Source organism: Strix uralensis, chromosome 28 (assembly GCF_047716275.1).
Source record: "Strix uralensis isolate ZFMK-TIS-50842 chromosome 28, bStrUra1, whole genome shotgun sequence".
Lineage (NCBI taxonomy): Eukaryota > Metazoa > Chordata > Aves > Strigiformes > Strigidae > Strix > Strix uralensis.
Window position 1 is genome coordinate 1,073,859 of NC_133999.1, and position 27,022 is coordinate 1,100,880.

Below are 27,022 nucleotides of genomic sequence, written 5' to 3' on the forward strand. Positions count from 1 at the left end.
TCTATAATCAGAGCTGAAGAAAAAATTGTAGCCTGTTTTGGTGATTGTTTAGTTCTTCTAGTGGCTTATTGTAGAGATGCACAGAGAATGTTTTGGCAAATTAAAAAAAAAAAAATTAATGAACTTCTTGAAAAGATTTTGCTCCAAAAAGTGAGCTTGTGCTTTATGAAGTTACAGAGTAAGAGTAGAGGAGGATGATCAAAGACTCTGTTTGGTTGTAATACAACCATGTTTTGCATTTTTCAGCTGGCAAGTTTGCCTGAGTTTGCAGCAATTCACATGGGATATGTTGCAGTTACTACACTGCTTTTGATAAGTCAGAGCATGTCATGACTCTTACAATATTTGGTATTGCCAAAGAACTGACTTCTGGGTTTATGTGAATACCAAACCCTGTCTTTCCTTGAAGAACAAAAGATTTTCCTCCATGTTTCCTATTTGAATCCCAGGGCTCTAAAAAGAAATGAGTACTCTAAACTCATTTTCAAGACAAACCCCTTTTCTCTTTCCTTTTCTTTTTAATGCATAGCACTTTCTTTGCTGCTGTCCCAGTTGTTTCTTTCCATGTCACCATGGGAAACTTGTTAAAAGTGGCCTTATCAAAACCCTGTTACAGGCATGACTTTTTCTTCTGGCATTTAAAAAAAACCAAACCACCTTTAAGAAGGTACACAGGGAAGTACTCAGCCTTACCACATGCTTTAAAGTTTGTCAGGAGGCCTCTGATTCACCGTCAGTGTCTGCCAGAAGAGATGGCTCAGTCCAGCTGAAGTCAGTAGAAATCCACAGGCTACAGTTTTTCTGCTAATGAATCTACGTGTTGTTGAAAAACTTGGCATTGTCTTAACGTACGTAAATAAAACTTTCCATGCGTGATTTCTTAAGGACATCCAGAACAAAGTGGGACAAAGCAGACTGCCAATACTGAATGCAGGAATCAGTAAGAATAATTATTTTATTTCTGTCTACAGTTCATATAATTTGAACATCCCAGGATGCTGTTACAGGTGATAAAGGTGGCCCTCCAGGTAATTTTTGACGTGACTGTAGAAAAAGCGTGGGCCTGTTCGGTGGCAGGTGTGTATGTTGAACTTCAGCAAAGCCATAAGGTGTTGAGAGGAGGAATGGAAACGCCACAGAAGTCAATTGCATCACTTAAAAAACCCGACTGACCTGGCCTGTTCCAGGCAAACGGCTGTCTGTCTGTAAAACACGGGTAGCAGTGAACCGCTCCTGAGAACAGCTGCTGTGTGGATTGGACGTGTGAGATGGCCAGCACAGGTTAGATACAGGCGTACGTTGGAATGAAACAGCACAGAAAATGGCAGTAAATGTACGTGTGGTGACTCAGGTAATGAAGGGGTGGTAGGATACGAACAGATCTTTGACTCTGATTTAGGTCTCTGTGGACAGGAGCTGGGTTGTCGTTTGTGCATAAAAATGGCCTAGAACTTCTGCTTTCGAGACTGTTGATAGAAAGCCCAGCTCAGGGTGACGAGGCAGTGACCCCATTCCCTGAACACATAAGACTGACTCAAATTACTGCTTTTTCAACTCAGTCAGTGAGCCAGTAGGACAGTTTCTGTTCTCAGAGCAGATACTTTCCACCTATGTAAAACGCCTTGTCTCTAACAAGCGCTAGCCCAGCTGCTTCAGGCAGGGCTACCCACGTGGTGGTTGTCGACAGAAAAGGGTAAAATTAATTCAGAAAGGTGTTGTGGAAGCTCGGTTTAAAGTAAGTGCGTGCTACGCTTGATCTGTTGTGTCAGCTCAGCACAGTGGTGGTAGCCAGCCTCAGATCAGCGGGGGGCTGTGCTGGCCGGGGCAGGGTTCGTGGGCCGGTAGCCGTGGGCAGAAGGCACACAGCACCCCGTGGGTCTCAGCGCTGTCATTGGGCTGCCTCTGGCTCGGTGCGGCCACTTTCTCTGAGTTCTGCATCCAGCGGGCTTTGGAGACAGCCCTCGTGCCTGGGAGCGTTCGCCCCGGGCTCCTGGGCGGTGATGAGTAGTGGTGGGTGCTTCTGACATTTAGGAAATTCCTCTTACGCATCGCATGGTTACCGTATCTCTTCTCACTTGTTTGAGCTCTTCCTGATTGAGCAATAATGCAGTGGATAGATGCGTGTTTGTGTACTTTATAGGTAAGTCCTACGTTTTCTTTATTTTGTGTAAACCTACAAAACTTCCCTCACTGGGGGGAAGAAAAGCTTTCCTCAGATGGTATCAGCATTGTTCAGAATTGCTCGATAATCTGAGAGGCCAGTTATTATTTAGCCTGCTGCAGCATGAAAGCAGTATCTGAGGACTGCGGAAGTATCTTGTTTTCTGAGAGAGAAGTTGCAAAATGCCCATGCTAAAAGTGCACTTAGATAAGTGCAATTGTTGGTGAAAAACGTGAACCCAGAGGATTGCTAATCACTTTGAAACTTTCCCCTGGCTGGGCACTCACTGTTGAAGGTGTAACTGATTTTTTTCAAGGTGTGCTCAGTCACAGAATGGGAAATGAAACAAACTTAGTGTTCGTTTAAGAAAGAGCACTGTAAGAGCTCAGCTAGGTTGACCTACCTTATCTTGTACTGCTTATATTTTTATCTAATTTACTTTTTCCTCTGGTACTTTGAACTGTGACTCTTCTGTGGGCAACATGAAAATATTTGCTCAAACGGTGTCCGTGTGTAGCGCGTCAGGGTCCGTAAACAGCCGTGTTTTCCTGCTCGGCCAGAAGATCCTACAGCCGTGGGAAAGGACAAGTGCAGAGTGCTGGCTACCCAGTTCTAGAGAACAAACTCTTTTTCTATAATTAGGAAATTCAGTTGCGGTTTTGAAGGTATTGTTGATTTCAAGTTGTTTCCCAGGTTGTCTAAAGTATCCATTTCCTATAAACCTTGAAATAATTAAATTGTTTCCTTATCTGTTGGTCGAGTTCCAGCGGCATATCAGTGCAGTATCTGTTGTGGGTCATACTTGGAAGCTAAATTTTACAGCTTGCAGGAGGCTGATACTGTACTTTAAAAGGGTAATCACTGTTGTAGTGAGAAGAACTTACTTTGAAATACTTTTTTCTGCAAGATCAACACGTATCACTGAAAATCACGTTCACTTGTGGTTTTAGGTGGTGTTCCTCTGCTGAGGAGGGATAGGTACGACTCTTGAGCCTGTCGTTGATAATTCCACGACAATGGGGTGTTCTTTGCATTAGAGCTTGGGAGTGACTTTTACGAAGTAATCCTTCCTTAGGTTTAAATGTTGAGGTTGCTGTGCGTTCAGGATTCGTTGTTTTGTTCCATGATTTCGGTGCTCCGGGGGCTGTCCTTCCACTGCAACGCAGCCCCTTTGCCGCTTCGCTGGGTGGCAGCTGAGAAATGAACAAACTGATGCAGAGTTTTGGAAAGGAAGGAGGGTGGGAAAGTCTGGGTGTGTTAACCGTGATGACAGCGAAAGGCTCGGAAGGAAGAAGCTCTGGGTGATGTCAGCTCTGTGGGAGGAGAACAGCCGCTTGTGTTTTAAGACTGTTGAGAGTAGCAATTCCGTGAAGCAATAATCCTTGCTTCTGCAGCCTCTATAGGAAGATAATGAGGCAGGTGCACAAATTGCCCCGGCTGTGAAGCACAGGCTGGCATCGAGGACTGTTTTACGTGGGTGAGTTCCAGAAAAAAATTACTTAACAAAAAATTAATTTTCTTTTACTGGTAACTCCTAAATCCAACGTAAGTAGTGTTACGAAGTTCGTTAATCCACAATTTTTGTGATGTAACAGATCGAAGCACGCTGACGACCCGCCCTCCTCGCTTGGTGCCTGCGGAAGCGAGCGCATTGGCGGCCTCGGGACCCGTCACAGCCGGGGACTGGGCGCTGCGAGGAGCGGTGCAGCGTGGGCAGACTTTGACCTGGAGGGCTGGATGTGGAGCAGATAAGAGGGACCAGGCGCTGCCGTGCAGCTTTTGAATTCTGTTAATGCTGTGTCTGGATCTCATTAATACCACTTTGGTGGGATAGCTCTACCAAGGTACCAGCAGAGAACTTCTGCTTCTCAACACTAGCAAAACGGCATTTTTGTTGCCATACCTTATGTCAGCCCTTCTGAGAAAAACAAGCTGTCCTGGCAAGAGCAGCCTTTGTCTGTGTACAGGTAAGGACTTTCGCTGGCTGCGCTGATCAAGTGTTGCGTCTTACAGTACACCCAGATGGACATGGCCGTGACGGGAAGCCTGTAGTGTTGTCGTGGCTTAGTGCTGTAGCTGTGTGACAGCTCAGGAGCAGGGCCGGGGCTCATAAACAGTCCTCATTAAATCACTCACCAGTCTGTAGATCATCAGCTTCTGAATGGTGTTTATAGATGGAATCAGAATGGGTGAATACAAATAGCCTAGTGCAGTACGTTGTAATCAGCCAGATCTGTGCTTGCAACATCCCAGAGAATAAGTAAACCTTGTGTCCCAGTGAAATGCTGCACAAAATAGTTTGGTTTATATCCCAACTTTTTAAAGTGTGGAAGCTCTCGTAAGGAAAAGCTGGGAGTTGCCAGTGTAATAGAAAAGGGTCTGTTCTTACTTCAAAGAGATGGGGTAGAGCAATGCTTTTCAGGGCAGAAACCTTTTGCTTAGGCTGTTGCACAATTTCAGTGCGTCTCAAACCGAAATGTCTGGCTGTGGATTGTCTGAACAGCTTCCTGGTGTTCTGTATGCAGCCTCACCTGACGTTGTGACTCAACTGTAGAGAAGTTTTTAAGGAAGATTTAAGTGAATTCAACATACCAACCTGGCAACGGGTCAGATTTTCTGTAATGTTGTCTACAGCAACATTAAACTGCTGCCAGAGGAATGAACTGGGTGACCAAATCGTGTAACCCACAGGTCACGGTAGTACGAGAGGGGGTTTTTTCCCTCCCTGACACAACAGTTGAGGCACAAGTTCTCAGTCTGTACTTGGTGAGTTGTGTGACTAGAAGATGGTGACACAGATCACAGCTCCAGGGCAGTCCCCTGAATGTACATATCCACTGCTGATGTGAAAACAAGAGTTTGTGGAGGCTCTAAATCTGATAGTGGTGGCTGGGTGGGGATTAGTTGTTCTGGTAGCGGCAGAGAGGTTTTTTTTCCTCTTACACCATGAGATACTTGCTCGTTAGGAGCTGTACTAGTGCAATGAGTAGTCTGCCTTGATATTTGATACTGTAAGGCCAAAAAACTGCACCTGCGTAAAAAAGTCTTTTAAACGAATGATCATCCTTTCTCTTTCCTCTCAAGAGAGAAATGAAAAGTGTTAAAATTATTTTACCACATCAAATTAGCATCCTCCAGCAGGACCCAAAACTTACAAAGTTTCCACTCTTAGTCAGACTTATAAGCAGGAAAACATAAAGCATAATTACTCAAATACCATGTGACATTGGCAGAGTTATTCTTAACAAAGCACAGAATGCTGTATAGTTTTTTTGTCTTATAGTTTCACTTTCTGCTAGTTGATGTTTGCTTTTTATAGTTCTGGTGTGGCCACACCAAAGTTTGGGTCCTGGCGTGATATACTCCGACAGATCCCTTATTTAACAGTCTGGTGCTTAGTTCAAGTCAGGAGTAATTCTAAAATTTCTTAAACTATTTCTGCTTTGATTCTCTGCCAGGATGACTGAAGCGCTGTTGCAGCTTCTCAAGATAATTTTTTTTTTTTTAAGCATTCAGAAGGAAAAAAAAGATTGAACCTGGTTTTAGTAACAGATAAAAGCAGCCTAGGGTGCAATTTCTTACTAGTGTGAGAAATCTGTTGTTTGCTCTGCAGTTTGGCATATGTAAAGTAACAATTAATTGGTAAGTGGTACAAACAGTCCCACTTCCTCTTCCTAGAATGGGTGGTGGTTTTGTGTTTTTGACCTTGATATGCGATCCTGCCGCTCCATGCGCTGTCCCTCAGATGTGCTGTCGCCTCGACAGAAACGTTGTGTTGGTTTTGTGGCTGACATGGAGAGAGCTGCTGGAGAGAGGGGATGGTTTTACAGCCACGAGATTTAAAAGTTACTGCAATTAGTGAGTTTTGCTGCATAGCATTGTGCTATTAAGTTGTTTCCCTAAGTCACTTAATTACAGTGACAAATGTGCCCCTGGTTGATGGCACAGGGCAGTAAAGATGAATACAAACATCAATATAATCTGAGTGTGAAGTCCACAAAACATAACAGCAAAATTCTGATCAAGTTCTCACTTGTTACAGTTATAACTTAATTTCTTTCTGCAGTCTCAGAGGAGGGGAGGGTTCTTGGTGTTTTGAAAACTATTAGATAAGGTATTGAGATGCGTCGCACTGGGAGGGTGAGAATTCAGTGTGGGCAGGGTTATATGTAGATTCTTATAATGAGAAATATCTGTGGGATGTGTTAATGTCGCTTCAAACCCGGACCAAAAGGGCACAGTAACCCTCCTGTATGCCTACACGGAGACAGAATAAATAATACAGAGCTATGTTTACTTTGGAAGGGCTAAATTGACCTTGCTTGGAAGTAAACTTGTATTTCGTACCTGAAGTTTAGGTCGCTTTCTTGTTAAACATTGAGATTATTTAGGGGGTGCAGAAGCATTCTCTGAGCCAGTAGTTGAGACGTGGAAATCTAACTTTTCTAGTCTGATTTTGGTGTTTTGATATGCAGTGGAAAATTGAAAGCGTGTGTGACAGCTTTCTCAGCTGTAATCTAATTCTGCGAATAACCTCAGGTTTTGGAGATCTTTTGATGCTGAGACTATTTTTCTCTCCCTCAGAACCACGTAGTGTTTAAGCCCTAAGTGTTTAATATTAAAATAAAGCGGAGGGGTGGGGAGTGAGGAGAATAGCCCTCCTCACTTAGCTGCTGAGAGCCAGCGGGTGCAAACTCTGCTCTGCTTTTCTGGTGAGGGAAGAGGTTGGGAAACCCCGTCTGAGGCTGTCATACAGTATGAGCTGGTTTTCCCAGCAGCTGAGGTGGAACGACCTATTCGCTTTATTTGTGCCATTGTCCAGAAGAGCCCGTGGCTTGGGGCTCCTGCTGGACCACGGGCTGCTCATCTGTCTCCAGTGTTGGTGGGGAGGAAGAGGAGAGGTGTCTCTCTTGTTCGAGTGGTCTTTCCGTGGTTTCTCTGGCTTGTTCAGTTTGCAGTGACTATGGTGTCAAGAGAACGTGCTATCTTCTGTATGCTTGAGGGTCGGAGTCTGCTGTCTTACTGCTTTGTATTAGAATAATGCTTCCTACTGCCAAGCTAGGAGGGCTGTGGAGAGCAGTTGGAATTTTAGCACCATTATTCTGACTTTGTAGCACTTGAGCTCGTAGTTTTTAAGCACTTGAACGTGCTTATAACATGTCTTTAAATGTCTTGGAGAAGAGGAAAGTGGTCATGTAAAAAAGCTGTTCTGCAGAAATGTGTAAATAGCGCTTTTTAAAGGTTCAATATTACCAGTCCTCTCTGAATCCATGGGAGGGTGGCTACTGAATGGAGACAGGGAAATTGGTCTCTTTTTTTTTTTTTTCCTCAACAATTTTAATTTGCTTAATTACTGTCTATTGATTTACACTGACTTCTTATTTCCCTTCCCCCGCCTTTAGGCCCTATGAGAAAAAGGGAAAGCTAAGGATGCTGGAGCAGAACAATGGATTTCTCTTTCTCTTTCATGCAAGGGATCATGGGAAACACAATTCAGCAACCACCTCAACTCATTGACTCAGCCAACATCCGCCAAGAGGATGCCTTTGATGCCAGCAGCGACATTGCTGAAGATGGTGGGCAAACGCCGTACGAAACCGCCCTGCAGCAAGGCTTCCAGTACCCGACGCCCACCACGGAGGACCTTCCGCCCATCACTAATGGCTACCCGCCAACAATCAATATGTACGAACCTCAAGCCAAATACCAGACCTACAGTCAATACCCCAATGGTTCAGCCAATGGTTTTGGTACAGTCAGAAACTTTAGTCCCCCAGAGTATTACCAAATGGAAAACTCTAACGCAAGGCCGCATGAAGTTCTGGAAAAATCCTCCCCTCCACAGCCACCGCCTCCGCCACCACCTTCAGTTTCACAAACGGTGATTCCAAAGAAGACTGGCTCACCAGAGATCAAATTAAAAATAACCAAAACTATCCAGAACGGCAGGGAATTGTTTGAGTCCTCTCTGTGTGGGGACCTTTTAAATGAAGTACAAGCGAGTGAGTATGCTAAGGCGAAACATGAAGGGAGAAAAGAGAAAAGGAAAAAAAGTAGCAAGCATGACTCTTCCCGATCGGAAGAGCGCAAGTCGCACAAAATTCCAAAATTAGAACCAGAGGAGCAAAATGTAAGTGGAATAATGGTTTTGGCCATCTGTATACCTGATATTGTTGATGGAGTATGCGTCTTCGGCAGTGTTTTTTCCCTTACTTCTAGTTGTATACATACTCAAAGTCACAAGGCTTTATTTACTTGTCAGATACTCAATATTGTGTTGCTAGGAACCGTATTTCTAGGACAACACAGTTTTGGTTAAAAGACTGCATATGAAAAATGAACGTTAGAAAAGGTTATGTAATGTTTTTTAATATTTAGTGGTTTAGCATGTTCAGTTTGCTACACTTTGGACAGTGTTGAAGATGGAGCTTTTGTCCAAAAGCGTACAAGCGTACACATTCCTAACGTTGCCTCGCAAAATAATGCAGGACTATGCAGTGGAAAGTCAGGTTACTTGGAGTATTCAGCACTCCAGCTTTTAATGGATTTTTGAAAGATATTCTGAATATCGTGGTGAGGTACAAAACCCAAGAGCTATATGTGGAAGCCAGTAGAAATTAGTATTCTAAAACAGTTGGCAAATGAAAAGTATCAGTTGGCTCAGCAAAGTTTGGGAAGATTCAATATTGATGTCTATTACAGTTTCTGTCAAGTTTTGTAATACGGTTGTACATCTCGAGGGTGTGTATATACAAGTGGTATTTCAACTCGGATTCCAGGAGGTAGAGACACAAATCACAGGTTTTTGGTGCTCAGCCATTCTTTTTTCTTCAATTTTGTAAGCCACTTCGTTACTTCTGTTTCTTGGAATCTGCCCACTCTGTGATACTGGTTTCTGTATTTCCCAGTCTGGGGGGAATGGGTAGCGGTGAGGAGTGGCGAGTGTCCGGAATGGGGAGGTTGCCCTGTCAGGCCAGGACAGAAATTGCCCTGGGCTGGGCTGTTACAGTATGTAGCTGAGTTTCTTGTAAGTTCTGTGAAAGCCCTTGGTCCTTGCTGCTTTGGGAGGTTTGGGGGAAGATCCTGTCCTGGAGGGCTCAGGACTCACCTAGTAGAGCAGGTTCGTGTGCTTGATGTGGTGGTGTTATTTTTAATGGCAGACATGCTAATTTCCCACACACACCCTCACCAGGAATATCGACAAGTTTTATAAGTGTTACATCTCCTTTCTGGTAGCCGACCCCTTCCAGAGATCAGGTTGGTGGTGCATCAGGATTTTGAGCTTCCACTCTGTTAGCATAGCTGACTCCCGTGAAGCTCATAAGGTGTTGTCATCCAAACTTGGAATGGACTATCCAATTAAAGTACGAGCCATCCGTGACTGCAGTTGTACGCAGTTTCCTTGATCTGGGAGGTGCCGTTTGAAGCCATTTCCAGGTGCCCGTAGCAGCTGCCGTGCCCAGCTGGCCCCGGCTCCCCGGTGGCAGTCCCTGGCGGAAGGCAGTGGCCCCCACGGCACCTCCCTCGCGCGGGCCTGGAGAGGGACAGTGGGCTCCGTCCTCACCGCTGGCGCTCTGCTGAATGCCTCTGCTGCTCCGGTGTTCGTCCACCCCTCCTTTGCTGCTGTAATCATTCGCTTACCCCCAAGTTTCACACAAATCAAACCTCAGTGAGTCTGGTTCTTTCAGAGTTCAGCTGAAGACGCTGTCTTGTATCCAGGCTTCTGGCCTCTTCTCTAGACTTCACCCCCATCAGGCTGTCGGTTTTGCCTTACCATTTTGTCCTCCTCTTACCAAGGATCCAGTTCCACTGTTGAAGCTTCAGCTGTGCCCATCCCTCTGTCTGACTGGTGTTACCCGGTTATCATCAGAACATAATCTTCTGTCTTTCCCAGACTGAACTAAAACCTTGCCTCTCGGGTTTTGAGTTCCTACTAGTCATATGTGTCATGCAGAATTCACCAGAAAACTTGGTCTTGCTTTTGTCCTCCTTGTAGCTGCCATTTCCCTTTCAAAAGGTGTTGTTGCAATAAAATCTTTCATGTTCCTCACCCTTGTTTCAGACAGCAGATCGCTCTGACCTGAGCAGGGTTTTGTGCGAGTGGGTTTTGTTACCAATTATCCAGTGCAGTCTCAGTTTCATCCTCCCACCATTTGGCTTTCCACTACACAGTTTCATCTTCACGTACGTTCATCATGTGCGCTTCCATCACCTTTAGGATCAGTGCTACAAGACTTGTAACTTAGGGTCATCTTAATAGGAACAAACCAAACTTGTGGTAGAACTGTGGTTGTTTTACACTTCTGCACTCGGCATGGCTATTGGGAAGGAAGGTGACCTGCACTTGTTTCCTCACTCTGACACTGTAATCTCTGTGGAAACCCACTGACTCTGTGGGCATGTTCATACTTGAAAGGTTGATTTGAAATGAAAATGTTATGAAAACATTGTTGAACTTTAAGCTCTCAATACTTGTTTTAAGAATAAGCTGCTCTGCTCGTTAGTTGTATTCTGCGAGGAGATGGAAGTTTGCAATCTGTGTAGTCAGCTTGGCTCCCCTGGCAGAGATGAAGTTTCCACTAACTCACTGTAGCAGAAGAAAGGCAGGAGTCGTTGCTGTGCTTTCTGCTGTACCAGTGAGGGAGGATTTCTGCCCAGCAAATATTAATATGACCGGTCTTAAATGATTGTTTTCTGCAGACAGCTCTAAAGGAGATGCTGACCTGTGCCAGAACTGCCCTTGTTCTGGACGATGTTTACACGTGTGTTCCCTAGTTGCTCCGAGCTGAAGCATGCCGTATTGACTCACAGAGAATCACAGAATCACTCAGGTTGGAAAAGACGTTTAAGATCGAGTCCAACCGTTAACCCAGCACTGCCAAGTCCACCAATAACCCGTGTCCCTAAGTGCCACGTCTGCGCGTCTTCTAAATACCTCCGGGGTGGTGACTCAACCACTTTCCTGGGCAACCTGTTCCATGCTTGATAACCCTTTCAGTGAAGAAATCTTTCCTACTATCCAATCTAAACCTCCCCTGGTGCAACTCAAGGCCTTCGTTTCAAATGGCCTAGGCGTAATTTGGATGAACAGCATTAGTAGTTTCTCACTGCATGTGTCTGACTCCTCTTTTTGCTGCTCTTTGAGTCCTTTGACTACCGACTGCTCCTCTGCCGTGGTACAAGCGAGTGTCTGGTCTCTGTCTCGTTAGATAGTTCATGGCCCACCTCTTATCTTCTCAGCTGCTGTGTCATCACACTTCCTATCACGGCCACTCCACCGATGGTGTGAGCTTCTGTTCCGTGGTGATCTCTCTTCTGTCAAAACCTTTTCCTGTCCTGCTCTGCCAGAACAGACTGCGTGCGTGCCTCGCATGTATATGCACCATAGGCTTTATGTTACTGACTTTTGATCCTCAAATATATTTGTCAATTATATGCGATTCAACATCAATTTTACGATTTTCATATTGTGTATTTACTATGATTTTTGTAATGTAGTTTTTGCAAATAACTGGTGTACAGTGAGACTCATCACGTTGCTATGGATATCCTTCATGTGTTCTTCTCTGTTTCTTTGAAATTGTGTATTAATTTAGTTGGAAAGTTATTGGGGTTTACTGTCCCCGAGTGTATGTTCTTCTATCTCCTGTTACAGGAGAACATTGTTGTATGTAGGTGTGATGGCAATGTAAATAGTGTAGGGAAAAAAGGTATTTTCTGATTGTGATGCTGCTGTGTTTTGAATCGGGTGTAAAGAGTCATCGTATTCATATTTTCTGGCTTTCTGGTTGCCTTTCTCTCTGTGAATTATTTTTTCTGCCTGGTTTCAGTATTAGCTTTTTTGTTTTATTGTCCCCTTACCTTGTTTGTATTTGTTTTTCCTTTTTTCTCTTCATTGTTACCCATTTCCTAGAGACCAAATGAGAGGCTTAGCATGCTATCAGAAAGACCAAGAGAAGATACAGTGTTGGAGGAAACCCCGGTTAGTACATACACTAATTAACACTTGTTGAACTTCTAGTGTGCTACTATTTTTGGACTAATTATTACATGGATTCTTTAATTTGTCAGATGAATCAGCTGCCATTTCTTTGAAACTCTTATTAATCATTATTGCATCAAAACTTCTCTCATTGCTCTGTATTTATTGCTTTAGTTTATCCCCAAAGCAACATTCTTAACTTCTGAAGCAGAAGGGGTTTTCTTGGGTGGGGGGTGGGAGTGGGGTTTGCTGTTGCGTGTCGTGGTTTCAGTGACTATCTTGTGTAAATCCTAGCTGTGTGTAACTCCTTTCTGTCATGTTTCTAAGAAATGTTTCTCTCGTGTTAGATTATCAAAGCTCAGGGATACCCTGTGGGTCGTGTGCGCATCTCTGAGTGCGCCAGGTTGCCTTCTGTGGTTGAAGCTTGCATTTTCTTTGCAGGTCCAGCAGTTCTTGCCTTCTCTTCCAACACAAGTCACCCATGACATCAAGTTTCAGGTTGGCGATCTGGTTTGGTCCAAGGTGGGAACGTACCCGTGGTGGCCTTGCATGGTTTCATGTGATCCACAGCTTGATGTTCATACCAAAATTAATACAAGAGGTAAGGGAGGAAGGTCTTTGCCAGAGTATGTCAGGCGTCTGTAGTTGGTCCTTTATTGAAAATACCTTATCTTTAAACTCACTTTGCAGGATGAATTCTGCTCGTGTGTTTGCTAAACAGGAGTATTGCTGAAATGTGTAAAACTAGTACCTGTTAAATGAGCTGTGGGCTGAGCCTGTGCAAACCAGGCTTGTGCACAGATGCTCCCGCTTTCTCCAGTCAGTGTGCTTGAGAGGAGGCTGCTCAGTGTGAGTGTTCGCTGCGGGCAAGGTATGCTTACCTTCCCATCTTCAGCTGTTCTAAATCTAGGCCTGTCTTATTTCTAAATGTTAGCTAGGCACTTCCACCCGCAGGAATTGAATGATGTGGAGGGGGAAGGCGTAAGCTAAACCAGCAAAGCGATGTTGATAAAACCACTGACTAGAATTTTTCATTTCCAGGTGCCCGTGAATACCACGTTCAGTTTTTTAGCAACCAGCCAGAGAGGGCGTGGGTGCACGAGAAGAGGGTTCGAGAGTACAAAGGACACAAACAGTACGAGCAGTTATTGGCTGAGGCTGCTAAGCAAGCCAGCAACCACTCTGAGAAACAGAAGGTATGATGAACGCTAATTGTGTCGAGGGTTATCTGCAGTGCCTGTGTAAGTGAAACTCTCGTGGGGCGGTTCTGAAACTGTAGTACTGTCCCTGCGAAGGGTTGTCTGCCTTTCACGGCAGAGGTGTTCTACACAAAGATAACAAAAATGTTTCCGTACTCTTATGACTTTCATGTGGAAAGGCTGACAGCTGAACCTACTTTGTCGGCTCCTCATGATGGTAGTCCTCCTGGGCAGTGGAGATAATTTTACATCCGTATTAAAATACTAAATAAAAATGGTGCCTGTGTGTTCACTATTAACCTGTTCTTTGGAAAATACCGTTTTTAAAGGACACTCTTCCAGCCCCTGGTACTAGTGGATATGTTCTGTTCCATTGTTCTATGGAAAGGAAGTGTTAGCTACAGGAATTACGTACGGTGTAGATGGACTACTTCAATCAATATTTATGCTAATCAAAATATTGATGCGGAAGGAAACGTGTGTGTATAGAAAAATGAAGAGGATTTAAACAGTAGATAAATTAGGATCAATTCTGTGTCTCGAAACAGAATTACAGGCTCGAATACTGCCTGTTCTTGTCTTTAGTGAAGTTGTCATTCAGGACAGACACTTTTAATTGTGATGGTCGTATGATCCAGCTCGAGTGTCTGCTTGTACTCTGAGCAGGGGATTCACTGTCTACCTTTCAAAAAATACCCTGTAAATGGAGCGCAAGCTTAACTCTGCTGCCTGAGAGATGTAAAGAACCTCAGGGCTGCATTTTAAGTGCTATACGTGGCAAAATCTTCAGTGTAATTAGCTGCTTGTCTTTGTTCCTTAAGATTCGCAAACCAAGGCCGCAAAGGGAGCGTGCTCAGTGGGACATTGGTATTGCCCATGCTGAGAAAGCGTTGAAAATGACTCGGGAAGAGAGGATAGAACAATACACCTTCATTTATATAGACAAAGAGCCAGAGGAGGTTTTGTCAAAAGCCAAAAAGACTGCTGCTTCTAAATCGGAGACCAAGAAGAACCGACGACCGAAGCCGGCACTGAACGCCCAGCCAGAACATGGCCACGCGGTAGCAGCATCGCCGTCAAACGCTGAGGTGCGCAGACAGAGCCAACGGAGACAGTCAAGTGTGGAGGAAGAGGAGCCACCTCCTGTGAAAATCGCGTGGAAAACAGCTGCAGCTCGAAAATCCTTGCCAGCCTCAATAACCATGCACAACTTGGATCTTCAAAAATGTAACATGTCTCCAGTTGTTAAAATTGAACAGGTTTTTGCCCTTCAGAATGCTGCTGGGGATGGAAAACTCATCGATCAGTTTGTGTATTCCACCAAGGTAGGTGCTTCGGGTAGTGACGCCTCTTTGTTGGTGAATTCTCCCAAGTCTGTCTTACTGTGGAGCTTAAAGTTGTGTCCACCAAGCTTTGACAATACATGTTCCTTTCATTGGAGAGAATAAATCCAGCAAAAGACAGATGTGACAACAGAAACTTTTAGTGCACTGAACTCTTAATTTCAGTGCATCCAGAAGTCTCTGGCAGTAACCATTTTGACTGGTGGCAGAGGAGCTCCCTACACATGGTCACGTTTTTGCTCGTAACACATTCAGAATATTAAAACCATTTAATTCGAGCTTCCTAGTTGAAATAATCCAGAAATTCTCTGTAAGTGTTAAAGTCAGTGGATTTGTGGGAAACAGATGAGATGACAAAACTGTTAATAATGTCCTAAAATTGTGTAACAGACTTTTAAAATGAGTTCTGCCTCCTAGCTTCCTTCAGGTGCACAGCAGCTTCCCACAGTCAGTGTAAGGAAAAGGTTTAGGACTATTTCTCTGCCTCCTTCTTCTGCCTCTCTACCTGGAGGGTATTTATTTCATCCTAAGCATTATAGAGAAGGTAATGTTTAGAAAAGTCACTGGAACTTGTTTTTTTTTTTTTTCCTTGTGTATAAGGGGAGATTGAGAGGGATGGAAAGGTCTGCAGGGAAGCAGCTCAGCAGTAGATCTCATCACGTGTGCGTGTTGCGTTGAAGAGCGTTCTGATGCTTAGGAGTAGATAATATGGCTGTCAGCAACAGCACATATATAAATAGGTTAAGACAATCTTTTCTTTTTTTCTTCTTTTTAAGGGAGTTGGTAACAAAACAGAAATAAGTGTCAAAGGACAAGAGAAACTTAATTCTTCATCAAATCAGAGAAATGAAAAAGCAGCGGTGCAAAACGCGTCCTCTCCTGAAACAACTTCTGGGTCAACAGGTAGGCAAGACTGCGGAGTCCTTGTCTGAACTCTAGCACTCTAGCATTTAAACCCAAATATCGAGACCGACCTTTTCTCATTAGTTAAAAATTATTATTAACATCTTTCTGTTTACATAATAGTTGTAACAAGCATGGCTAATAGAACGCATGATGAGCCCAGATGCTTGAGAAACACAGGATGTCTTTGGGATTAGCTGGTTTGGCCTCTGAACTTTTAGCGTCTGCAGCGCATGGTATCTAAGTCAACATATGAGAAGGACGGATGCCTTGTGGAGAGCAGATGGCAAGTTGTTGTAGAAGACAACGCAGTGGATGTGTGTTAGCAGAGTATCGTAATGGCTTTTGGCACCAAATGTAGAATCCAACAGCAGGGATCAAAGGAGGAGAAGCTGGAAGTGGCGTAGCTCAGTAAGGAACGGCTCTGAATCGGGATGGGTGCTTTCCTAGACTTTGTTGTTGAGTTCCTGCATGACCTTTGTAAAGGATAGTGATTTATTTTTTTTTTTCTTTTAAACGGCTTCAACTAACTCCACCAGTAAAATGAGGTAATGCTTGCTTTCTGAAGGCAATTTAGGGGCCCTGTCATAAAGCACTAAGTTGTGAAGTGTCATGTCTGAGGGAGAAGAACCACTGAAGCAAATAACAGAGCTTGACACTGAAAAGGGAAACCCTGGCACAAGCTGTTTGAAGTTAGGTTTGTAGTATAATGGTAGAGGAGAATAAGAAGGATAAACGGGATGAGTGCTTTCTAGACTTGGAACAGAAAAACAACATTTTTTCATGTTTTGATTTTTGAGACATAGCTAATGGGAATTCTTCCAAAGGGATTGAGCTTTTCCCCACCAGCAGAAATTTGTCTGCAGTATGTCCTCTCGTCATCCTCAAGAGGAGACAGACACCCTTTGGTGAAAGGATGGAGGTTCCTGAAAAGAGGCAGCTTTGAGTCATCCTAAACCAGGAGCTTTTCAAGTTCCTCCAGTCCTTACAGTGACTTCTGTATTTCAGCCACAGGTTTTGTACAGGCCATGTAAAATCCACATGAACTGTTGCATGTTTGTTACTGTGCTTGTAATCGTATCCTTGGTGTAGTCTTAGACATACTTAGTTTTACATTGGGTATGTAAAAGTCAATTTTAGGTTGCAGCAGAACACCTTGATTTCCTCTCACAGTAGGGTGTGTGCTCATGGTATGGAAGCAAAAAAGGATGGAAGACTTATTGCAGTACCCTTGCTCAAAACCCCCTCCTCTTGAGAAAATAATCCCCCGGTGTTGCCAAGTGTCACTCCTGCTTTAACTATCTGTCTGTTGGGTTACTTCTCCCTTTGCAAATGTAAAATGAGATTCCAAGTCAAAAAGCTCAGTGGTCAGCGTACATGAGATCACTGTCCTCTGCAAACACGCTTCAGTTCCTGTAGTTTGAGGCAGGCTTATCTTTGTGTGCGCTGTTTTGTGGACCGTGTTTGGGAACTGCACAATACCAGCTGAGTACTCCGGATATTCTGGTGTGAGTGGGGTTTCCTTTGCTGTTGTCGACAGTGGTTCTTCTTTCCAGTTCTAGTTGCTGTAGCTGCTTCAGTTTTTTCACACAGTTGCTACTTTAATTGCCTTGCAGCAGGAGAGGTGATCGCTGTTTTGTTTCTCTCACCTGGGAACTAAAGGCTTCACCTTCACAATGGCTCTTCAGACGTAGGGGGGTGAGAATTCTGAGCCTCTCTTTTTTCATTTTCTTAGGTTTTTTGGATACGTAAAACTCCACCTGATAACACCCTATAGAGTGCATGAGCTTTCCTTCAGTATACACTCCAAACAGTCACTTTCAAAGCCATTTCCAAAGTCCAGACAGTTATTGGTCCCCTCTCATGGAACATAACTGCGAAGTCCTTTTTTCAAATTTAAGGTCACCGGAACTTCAGAATACCTTTACGGTAAAGTATTTTACAGAATGACTCTGGGAGTCCTTATTAATAACCTGCAGTTAGATATGCAGAATTCCATAATGCCGGGAAAATAATTCTGTAACTTGAAACCTGATAATAAGAGAACAGCTCTGAGAGTTCGTAGTGCCTCTGGTCTCCATGTACAGCTGAAACAGGATCAACCTGACCTGGCCAGTAGGGAGGTAGATCGCTGGTCTGAAATCTGTCCTGAAACTCTGGATCAAACTATGCCTGAAGACGGGATAGGAGCATTGTGGAGGTGATGCTCGGGATCCTTGGAGAGCGGGAAGAGGAGAAGGTGCCCGCTGCATTGATCAGTATTGCTCTCAGCCAGCGGTAGATGCGTGGTGCTGGAGTTTCTCCTCTGATACAGGGCTCGCATCTTGTTTCCTTTACTCCAGTGGGGCAGCACAGGGAGAAAATACATTATTGATTAAATGAACTGTTTGATCACACTTGCTCAAATTTACTCTAAGCTGCTTCAGAGGATTTTGGCCGAATACAAAGGTGACAAAAGACGGCCCCTGGCTTTAGCACTGAGCTCCGTTGTAGTTGTGTCCGTGTCTGCGGCTCATCGGAACCAAAAGTTACACGTGTGCTAACATGAAGGATCTTGAGCCGAGTTATTAATTTCTGAATTATTAATAACTCATTGCTATTATTAATTAGTTAATATGCTGTAAAACTTTTTTCCCTTGAAGAAAAACAATTAATTTTTTCCCTCTCAGAAATACAGCTATTGTAAAATGAGTTCTTCTCATTTGTCGTTACTGAGATACTCCTGAGCCGTGCAACCTTGATAAAAGTGCTCATCTAATTAATCAAGATGGATTTTCCTTTTTTTTTTTTTTTTCTTTTTCTGGAGTCCTTTTGAAAGGCTTTCTTTCAGTGTCTGATTAAAGCCTGCCCCTCCCTCTAGATATTTTTTTCTCCTAACAAGAAGACGCAGGTTTACAACTTCTAACAGTAAACTAATTCCTGGTCCCAAGAGCTTTCATTTTTGCTTGGAAGAATACAAGGTATTTTATATTTGTATTGTCTTTAGGTGAAACACCCAAAACTGAAAAACATGAATAATGCTTCACAACAGCTAATTGTAAATCTTCGAAGTGCAGTGTCCCCTCAGTACAGGTCGAAGTGTGTACTTTGTTTCAGAAGTTGCACATGGTGTCAAGTGTTGTGTACATGTTTCTCTCTGCCCTTTTTGGGGGTACTGTAGCATAGAAAGCTCTTCTGATTTTGCCAGCCTTAGTGTCAAAAAAGCATAGCTCCTACTTCATCTCTTGAAATGTCATGATAACCTTCATTAATCTGAGTTTGTTTTCCATGGTAATATTTTTTTAAAAGTTGTTTTTCATGTTAATGATAATAACACATCATGATCACTGCTTCTGCTTGTGCTGAGTTTTTCTTCACCTCTCAAAATCTTCAGCTGAGCGTTCAGATTTCGTATTGACGGCACGTGTTATAGCGTGGCTCCTGCTTTAAGTTTTTGTGTTAGCCAGGTCCGATAGAAGGCCATCCCCCGCAGAGCAGGGGCGCAGAACTGGTGTTTTGAGTGAAAACTTGGAAGCTGTGTTTTGCGTCTTAAATTTCTAACTTGCTTTAGTTCAAGAAGATGATTGTGGTAACCTTCCCATAAACACCAAAGATGGACTATTTGGTTAAAAAATGCACCAAAGCAAAGACTGTGCTTGAGAGGTGTGTTATGAAAATCTGCTTGCCCTAAACTGGATTCCAGCTTTTTGTTTCGCTGTTACTGGTGTCTTTTTTTGAAGCTGATCTCTCTGTCTATGGAATCAGAACGCGTTGTCGGCAACCACGGCACCAGTTGGCAAATAGCTTGGAACTGAATTTAAAAATAAAACATTCAAAAGAGGAAAAAGTCTTGGTTTCGTTACTTTATGTGTTAATTTGGTGTTGAACATCTTGCTGTACCGCAGAAATACAAGGAATCATATAATGGAAACCTTTTTCCTTCTTCAGGTTCTGTAGAAAAGAAGCAACAGAGAAGATCGATTCGAACCCGCTCAGAGTCTGAGAAATCCACTGAAGTTGTGCCAAAGAAGAAGATCAAAAAGGAGCAGGTTGGCTTCCTCCATGTAGAGAGTTAAAATATATTGTATTCATAAATGTTGTGGCTTATATTGGTGCCTTTTTATTTTTCTCCATTTTTCCCCATCGGGTTTCGTTTTGGACTATCCTTCATGAAATCCCCCTGTCAATACCATTGCTGTGACTCTGCTACTGGCATCTTCACAGTATCAGTCAGGCTATGGAAATGGGAACTCAATGATGCAAGACTCCTAACGAACCTGCCATGTTTACTTTGAGATTTCTGTTATGGGCAAAATGATTTTGTTTCAGTAATTTCTATTTGATGGAATTGCCACCAGGTTCCTTCCTTTTGCTCTTGATTTAGCTGCTGGTTTGTATTGAGGTTTTGTTTTTCAAATGAAGTTAGACTGATTAATCTGACCACTCTTGAAAATGGACTTTAAGAATGATTTAACTTAAAGATGAATAGTCAGACTTTTATGTTGGCAGACATCAGCAAAACAGGTCTTCTGAGATATACGTTTTCTTCTTCCTCAAGTAGATCTAACATGTACAGGGCATTCCTTTAATCTGGATGTCAGACAGACAAATGTTGTTGCTTTAAAAAAAAAAATATAAAAAAATTCTGCGTGGAAACGAGTAGGAAAGTTCAGTGGATGGACATTAATATTAAAAACTGAATACACTTTTTTAACAAGTTTGTCAAAGTTGTTGGTTCTTTTCCTTACATGGTTGATTTTCCCTCTTCAAGGGCCTCTCCACTTGAAACCTGAGAATTTTATATAAAATATTTTGTAGTATAGCTTTTACCAGTGAGAATTTTTAAAAAGGGACAGTCAGGCTAAAGATTTATATGGGAAGGGGAAAAATTGTTTTTATCTCTTTTAATTTATTCTTTGCTCTTTACGCTTTGTTTTTGCACTTCATTCACTTCAGAGATTGAAAGTGGACCCAGTTGCCTTTTCTTTCCCCCATATTTTTCTTTTGGTGCCGTAGCATTTACATCTGTTGAGCAGAAGAATGCTCTAACTCTGGAAAGTTTCTCAATGAAACTTTAAAGCAACTTAAATGTTGGGCGTAAGATACCTGACGTAGTCCCTTAAACCTCTTGTCATGAGGTGTTGCAGCCTCCCTATTTTCAAATGAGTTATGTTATGTTTGTAAATGTTTCTTAATTTAACAAAGGTATAAGAACCAACAATATGAACTTCATGGATCCCAGTTAGCTTTGCTTGCTTATATTATCTAGCTAACTAAGACTATGAACATTAAAGTGCTTTTCTCAGGAAAAGTATATGACTAAAAATTAAACACAGATGCACTGTAATGCGCATAACCTTGAATGTATTAAGTTATATTAAAAAAAAAAAATCTTACTAACTTCTTACAATTATGCAACAATATTTGTTACCCAAAGTCAAGTTTTCTTGCAACTGATTCCCCAATTAGTCTGCAACAACTTGGTATAAAATTATAACTGGAACGAGTACAATTAATGGGAAAAACAAAATGTTAATGCTACTGTTACAGTGACTAGTGGAGAAATAAAAGTGATTGTTTAGATTTTATATTTGTATTACGAAATGTATCCTATACAAATCCTTCTATTGTATGTTTTTACCTATTGTACAACAAAATAAAATATTTTTTAAAAAAATTATAGAATAATCCTTAAATATTTACTAAATGTGTTTCTACATGCATATGTAACCACATTGTAAAGAAATAACTTGTAATTCTTAACCTTAAAACCAGGATTTTAGGCAACAACTTTCTTCTCTAATTACGATACAGTCGCCAAATTCTGACGTGTTCCATGTGCATTGGCAGAACAGTTTCTAAACTTGCCCTCCTGATGTAGGGTGGAGAACTTGCAGCGCTTTGGCGAGGTTGTGAAGGCGTCTGCCTGGGGGTGTCCTGCCGTTGAGTTTCCAGCTGTATAGAGCCCTGCAACGCCGCGTGCGACCCCCCCTGCCCTGGCCGGCGCCTTGCAGCGCTCTATACAGGAGGGGCCGGCCCGCAGCCCCGGCGCAGGCCTGCTGCAAGGGCCTTAAGCCGCCGGGCGTTAAGGGTCTCCCGAGCGTCATTCCTCTCGAGGGGAACTTGTGCTTACACAGGCGTGGGGTTTTACAAAAGCGTCAGGGTTGGCTGCCAAAACGAAGCCCGCTCCTGCCTGCCGGACACGGATAAAGCTCTGTCATCTTCATGCCCAAAGGGAGCGATTGGAAAGGACCTTGCTAGTGACCGTGTGGCTGCCTTGTCGCGGGCATGCAGCGTAGGCAGCTGGGATTAAACCCAGCAGGACCGGAAGGCTCACCCCGAGGGGGGATGACAGACTGCAGCTGAGTTCAGAGATGCTAACCGCTTAAACTTAAATGTTTTCTTTTTAATACTAGGGAGAAAAATTCCTCTGGTTTTAACTCTGGATTTTCCTATTCAAACAGGTTGAAATGGTTCCACTGACAGCAGTGAAGACAGGATTGCAGAAAGGTGAGTTACCTACGAAAATAAACTTTATTAAACCTTCCTGGCTGATGACGCTTCGGCAGTGGTTTTCGTTCTGTGTCAGATGCAGAGGTCTTCGTGCTTTCTGGTGATGAACACGAGAGATGCTGACCTTAATTTCTCTTGTGAGGGCTTTCCAGGGGTGTTTCTGTTGTTGTTTGTTGGTGCACTGCTAGTTGGAAAGACAGTGTAAGTCTTTGCTTAGCCTTGTTTTAAAGGTGAATGGTGAAGAGGTAATTCCTAAGGGTTTATCCTCTGTCATAGACAGTTAAGTAGCTTCCTCCGCTATGTCAGCATGTTCAGGAGTTTGTCAGAAGGTCTTCTTAAGGTTTTCATTTAATTAGCTCTTCAGGGAGAATTAAACTAGTATCAGAATTGCAAACAAAAGTAAGGCTAGTGAATAAAGTACAGTTTCAGGCTATCTTTTTCCTTTATTAATTTTAAGCAAAAAGTTGAGAACATATATTAAAACTAATTTTAGTATGTTGTGTTAAGGTGCCAGCGAGATTTCAGATTCTTGTAAACCTTTAAAGAAAAGGAGTCGTGCCTCAACTGATGTAGAACTGACTAGCTCAGCTTACAGAGATACATCTGACTCTGATTCAAGAGGACTTAATGATTTACAGGTAAAGGCATATTGTTTCTCGCAGGGACTCGTTTGTTTAATCTTCAGTATAGTAGGCTTTTCAGCTGCTTATTGCTAAATATGTGACCGCTGTATTTTCTACAAATTTCATGTCTTTTATTGTCTAAAAAACTAAAGCCTAATCTTCTTTCTAATCCCCTCCATTGCATTGATATAAAAAAAGATACAGTATTGCTCTACAAATTTTCCTACTTCCTTGTCTGGCAAAACATTGGTTTGGATCGCTGACTCAGTTTGCTCTTTGGAAGGTTGTTGGATTCTTTGGGAGTTGGGGGATGCTGCTGGATCTTGGTGTAAAACCGAGGTGTGGGGGAAAAGTTAGATGGATACCTTTGGGGTTTTTGCTTGTACAGGGAAAAGATGTCAAGAAGGCAGCACTTCTAGTATCGTTCTCATGAAGTTCAGCGACTTTCAAGGACCTTTGTATCTCGTGACATATTGAATGATCTTTTAATTGGTGGTGACGTAAATGTTTTTTCACAATGTGGTTGTCCTTTGCAAGTGTCTTGTTTGAGTGCCTTGGATTTTTCCTCTTTGTAGGGTAGTTTTGGAAAACGTTCAGACAGCCCATCAGCTACTGCCGATGCTGATGCTTCTGATGTGCAGTCGGTAGACTCTAGCTTATCGAGGAGAGGAACTGGAACAAATAAAAAAGACACTGTTTGTCAGGTAAATGATGGTACTGTAAAGAAATGAATGCTAAAGCTGTATCGTCCATTTCTGTTAGTCTGAGCTGACAGACTTTTCAAATTGCACTACTTTGTTTTAACCATGTCTCATAATTTGACATCTCAGATAAAATATCAAGGCTTTTAGGAGTTTTTATGCTCTGGAAATGATTCCTAAGCCCTCCTGCATGCTCAAAAGCTAGAAAGTGGTGTCTAATCCATAGCTGCTAGCAAAACTAGATCTCATTTTCTGCTCCGTTCCAAGATTCCGGATGGTCTTTCAGGGTAGGGCAGAGTGGGAATTTTCCAGTATTCTGGAGAGAAAATCCTGGAATCTCTGGCCAGTTTTCTGGTCAATAGTAGGGGAACAAGCTGCTTTTGCTCTTCAGGTGCATGAGAAAACGAGGAGTCCAGATGGATCCTGTAGTGCCTCTCCTCTCCGTTACGAGAGCAAGATGCAGAAAGTGCTGGGATTGTCTTCAGCCCAGAGACTTACCAGGTCCGCCTGTGGGATGTAGGCCAGTTCTTCTGCCTTATCTTAGCTCTGAAGGGATTTCAGCCAGTTTCTGGTCTTTGTTAGCATCTGGTAGTTGTTTGCATCTAAGCATGTCAGGTACCCTTTGTTCTCTGACTAGCTCTCTGCTTGTTTAAGATCTGTGAGAGCTCTGGCGAGTCTCTGGTGTCCTGCGAGGGCGAGTGTTGCAGCGTCTTTCACCTGGAGTGTCTGGGCCTGAAGTCAGTGCCCGATGAGAAGTTCATCTGCACCGAGTGTAAAAATGGTGAGTGTGTTCCTGTCTCTGAAAAATGGGATTTCCCACTCTGCTAAGGAGCCATGTTCTGGTCTTGGGTTATTCTATTACTTTTTTTAACCTCTGAGGCCAGATTCTCATTTTCTGCTTGGCAAGTCCCTGGTAAGAAAAAAAGTGATAAACTATTTAGAGCTTTATTCAGAATAAGAGGCTTTTATGTTAACAGCAATTACATAGTTACTGTGGATTATAGTAACCAGCTTGCCTGGTCGAAGGGACGGAGCCTGTGTTGCTCAAACCAGTGTAACTGTTTGCTTCAGAGTTTTGTTTTGACAACACCTGTATCTCAGAGAATTGGCCGTTACAGTTGGGCTTCCTTATTCCTTCGTTTACAAGGAGAACATACGTGCTTTTCGTGCAAACTTCCTGGCAAAGATGTGAAGCGCTGTTCCGTCAACACGTGTGGTAAATTCTATCACGAGGCCTGTGTCCGCAAGTTCGCCACGGCGCTCTTCGAGTCGCGAGGCTTTCGCTGCCCGCAGCACTGCTGCACGGCCTGCTCCGTGGACAAGGACATCCACAAAGCAAGCAAAGGTGAGGACGGAGCAGGGGGACGCTCAGACGCATCGTCGCACTAACGGTGACTGTAACTCTGCCCTCTGTAACGCAGCGTGCAGCAGGGGTTTCCTTCTTAATGAGGTCATTAAATCTGTCGCGGGTGGGAAGAGGCAGCCTGCGGCTGCTGTTGAAGTATCCCCGGATCCACAACACTTCTGTTACCTGCTGTTGCCAGGTTTAATGGAAGCCGAGGGTTAGTAGTGCAAGACCAAAGGATGTGGTGTGGTGGGGTTTTTTTTAAGACGGGTGGTAGTGGCCTTTAGAACAATTATTTTTCAAGAAAACCAGAATCCTTTTAGAAGTCAACCAAAATATTTAAACAAGTAGACTGTAGAATGATTAAAACCATGTATTTTTTCTTAAGAGAGTTTAACAGTGAAAGTTAACTTTTGTGAAACCTTTTTTTTCTAAATGTTTCTTTTTAATCTAGTACTCTGATTGGAATAAAAATCAGCCTTGCATCTGTCTGTGGTGCCTTCTGCCATATCCTGCCTCCAGGGTGACATGGTGCATTTTTCTGCATTTATATTGAACAGGTCGCATGGTGAGATGTTTCAGATGTCCCATTGCCTATCACTCAGGAGATGGCTGTATTGCGGCAGGAAGCTTGTTTGTGTCATCCCACATTCTCATCTGTAGTAACCATTCCAAAAGGAATCACTCCTCATCAGCTGTAAATGTAGGCTTTTGTTTCGTTTGTGCAAGAGGTGAGCACACTTGTTTTTTCCCCTGTTTTATAGTTCTGTGGTCACTTGTGCAGTTTAGTGATAAAAATAATGTGTTTCATAAAGAACTCCTCCCTTAGGGCTCTCTGGGATTTAAATGCTGCCTGTGATTCTTTTTTTTTTTTTTTTAATTTTTTTTTTGTGTGTGTGTGTGTTTGGGGTTTTTTTGTTTTGGTCAACAGTTTTCATGAGACTTCCACTTGCTATTTTGGTCCATAATATTTGATACTCAGACACAGCGATAGGTACTCAGAAGCCCACTTGTTTTGCCAGTAGGAAAAGGTGGATGCCAAGCCCCCAGTTCCAGCCATTGCAAGCTGAGAATGGATGCTGTGTTATTCACTGTCCATTAAGCAGAAGGGGATTCTTTCACCAGTCACAAACTTATAGCTGTTTAAATTTTTAAGGCTAAAGGTAGGATTTACTCATGAACTAGAAAAATTCATTTTAATTTATAACTACCATCACATTTGAGAACTTTGGAAGAGAAGCATTTGCAATACCGTATAAACAGGTTTCATGCTGGGCTCTTCCATATGCCAAAGTTCTCTCTTTTTTTCTTTTTCCTTTTTTTCTTTTTTTTCCACTTGTTACTTTTATGGCTCTTAAGTCACTAGTCTTCTGCCAGCTAGCAGGTTGAAAAGCTTCGGTGTATCAGTTGCTTTAGTCTCATAATGCAAAAATATCATTATTCTCTCAGATTGATCGAAGTGACGTGGTTAGCTGTTTGAATAATAATTCGTATCTTATACAGTATTTCAGAATTGTTGGATGTATTCTTTTGAGCCCCTTTGAGAGTCACTAGTAAGGAAGTGAAAATGAGATGAATCCTGGAGTTTACTTGTTTTCACTTGTGTTCATTCGGTTGGAGGTTTAGTATGAGAAAGGTTGCCTTGAATTTGCAAGAGCAGAGTAGTAATGAAAGATCTCTGAATAGGAAGGGAAAGATGGTGCCAGGATAATTTCCTTTCTACCTCTCTTCTTTCTTTCCCTTTTCTCATTTTTAAGTAATTTAGGAGCCATCACAAAGGATCAAGTTTAAAATAGAAAAAAAATTCAGAAGCTCAGAGAGAAACAGTAACTTTTAGAATGAGCTTTAGAAAAGCTCCTCTGAATGGGTAAAAAGACGTGTACACCATGGTTCGGTGTTTCTCCTTGTGTGGGCTTGTTTGGACATTTTGGGGCCTCCCCAAAACCGGATATGCGTGATGTGAATCACATCAGCGTTGCCTGAATGTACCCCTGCAAATTTGACATTGTGTGTGTCTATATGCTCTTTTATTTTAGGTCTTTAGGTAGCCTTATGTATGTTCTGTGTTTAATTTTGCTTGATAGTGTTACTACACGTACAGTCTGAACAACAAAACCAGGCCCGTTGCCGTGTCTTTGAAACGCAGCAAGGTGCGGAGGTGTGAGGGAGTGTTCTGGGAGCAGGGGGGTGCTCTGAGGCGTTCCGCGTCGGGTGCGAGCGCTGAGGAAAACCGACACCCAGCCTGCAGCGTCACTGATTGAACCAGTAGTTAT

General features: G+C 42.9%; 1 protein-coding gene across 8 annotated transcripts in view; it reads left to right on the plus strand.

The window, feature by feature from the left end:
* NSD3 (nuclear receptor binding SET domain protein 3) overlaps positions 1-27,022 on the plus strand; it is a 50,319-nt gene that overhangs the window by 5,169 nt on the left and 18,128 nt on the right. For 5 of the 8 annotated variants that reach the window (XM_074852333.1, XM_074852335.1, XM_074852336.1 and 2 more), the window contains 13 exons: positions 7,564-8,291; positions 12,075-12,143; positions 12,585-12,744; positions 13,185-13,339; positions 14,164-14,667; positions 15,462-15,588; positions 19,516-19,616; positions 22,032-22,077; positions 22,588-22,718; positions 23,279-23,407; positions 24,059-24,185; positions 24,552-24,749; positions 25,310-25,480. In XM_074852333.1, coding sequence (XP_074708434.1) covers positions 7,608-8,291; positions 12,075-12,143; positions 12,585-12,744; positions 13,185-13,339; positions 14,164-14,667; positions 15,462-15,588; positions 19,516-19,616; positions 22,032-22,077; positions 22,588-22,718; positions 23,279-23,407; positions 24,059-24,185; positions 24,552-24,749; positions 25,310-25,480 — 2,602 coding nt within the window. In that variant the 5' untranslated portion in view covers positions 7,564-7,607. Of the gene's footprint in view, positions 1-4,108; positions 4,129-7,563; positions 8,292-12,074; positions 12,144-12,584; positions 12,745-13,184; positions 13,340-14,163; positions 14,668-15,461; positions 15,589-19,515; positions 19,617-22,031; positions 22,078-22,573; positions 22,719-23,278; positions 23,408-24,058; positions 24,186-24,551; positions 24,750-25,309; positions 25,481-27,022 lie in introns of those variants that run through there. The other 3 variants (XM_074852334.1, XM_074852337.1, XR_012626625.1) reach the window with 3 other exon arrangements.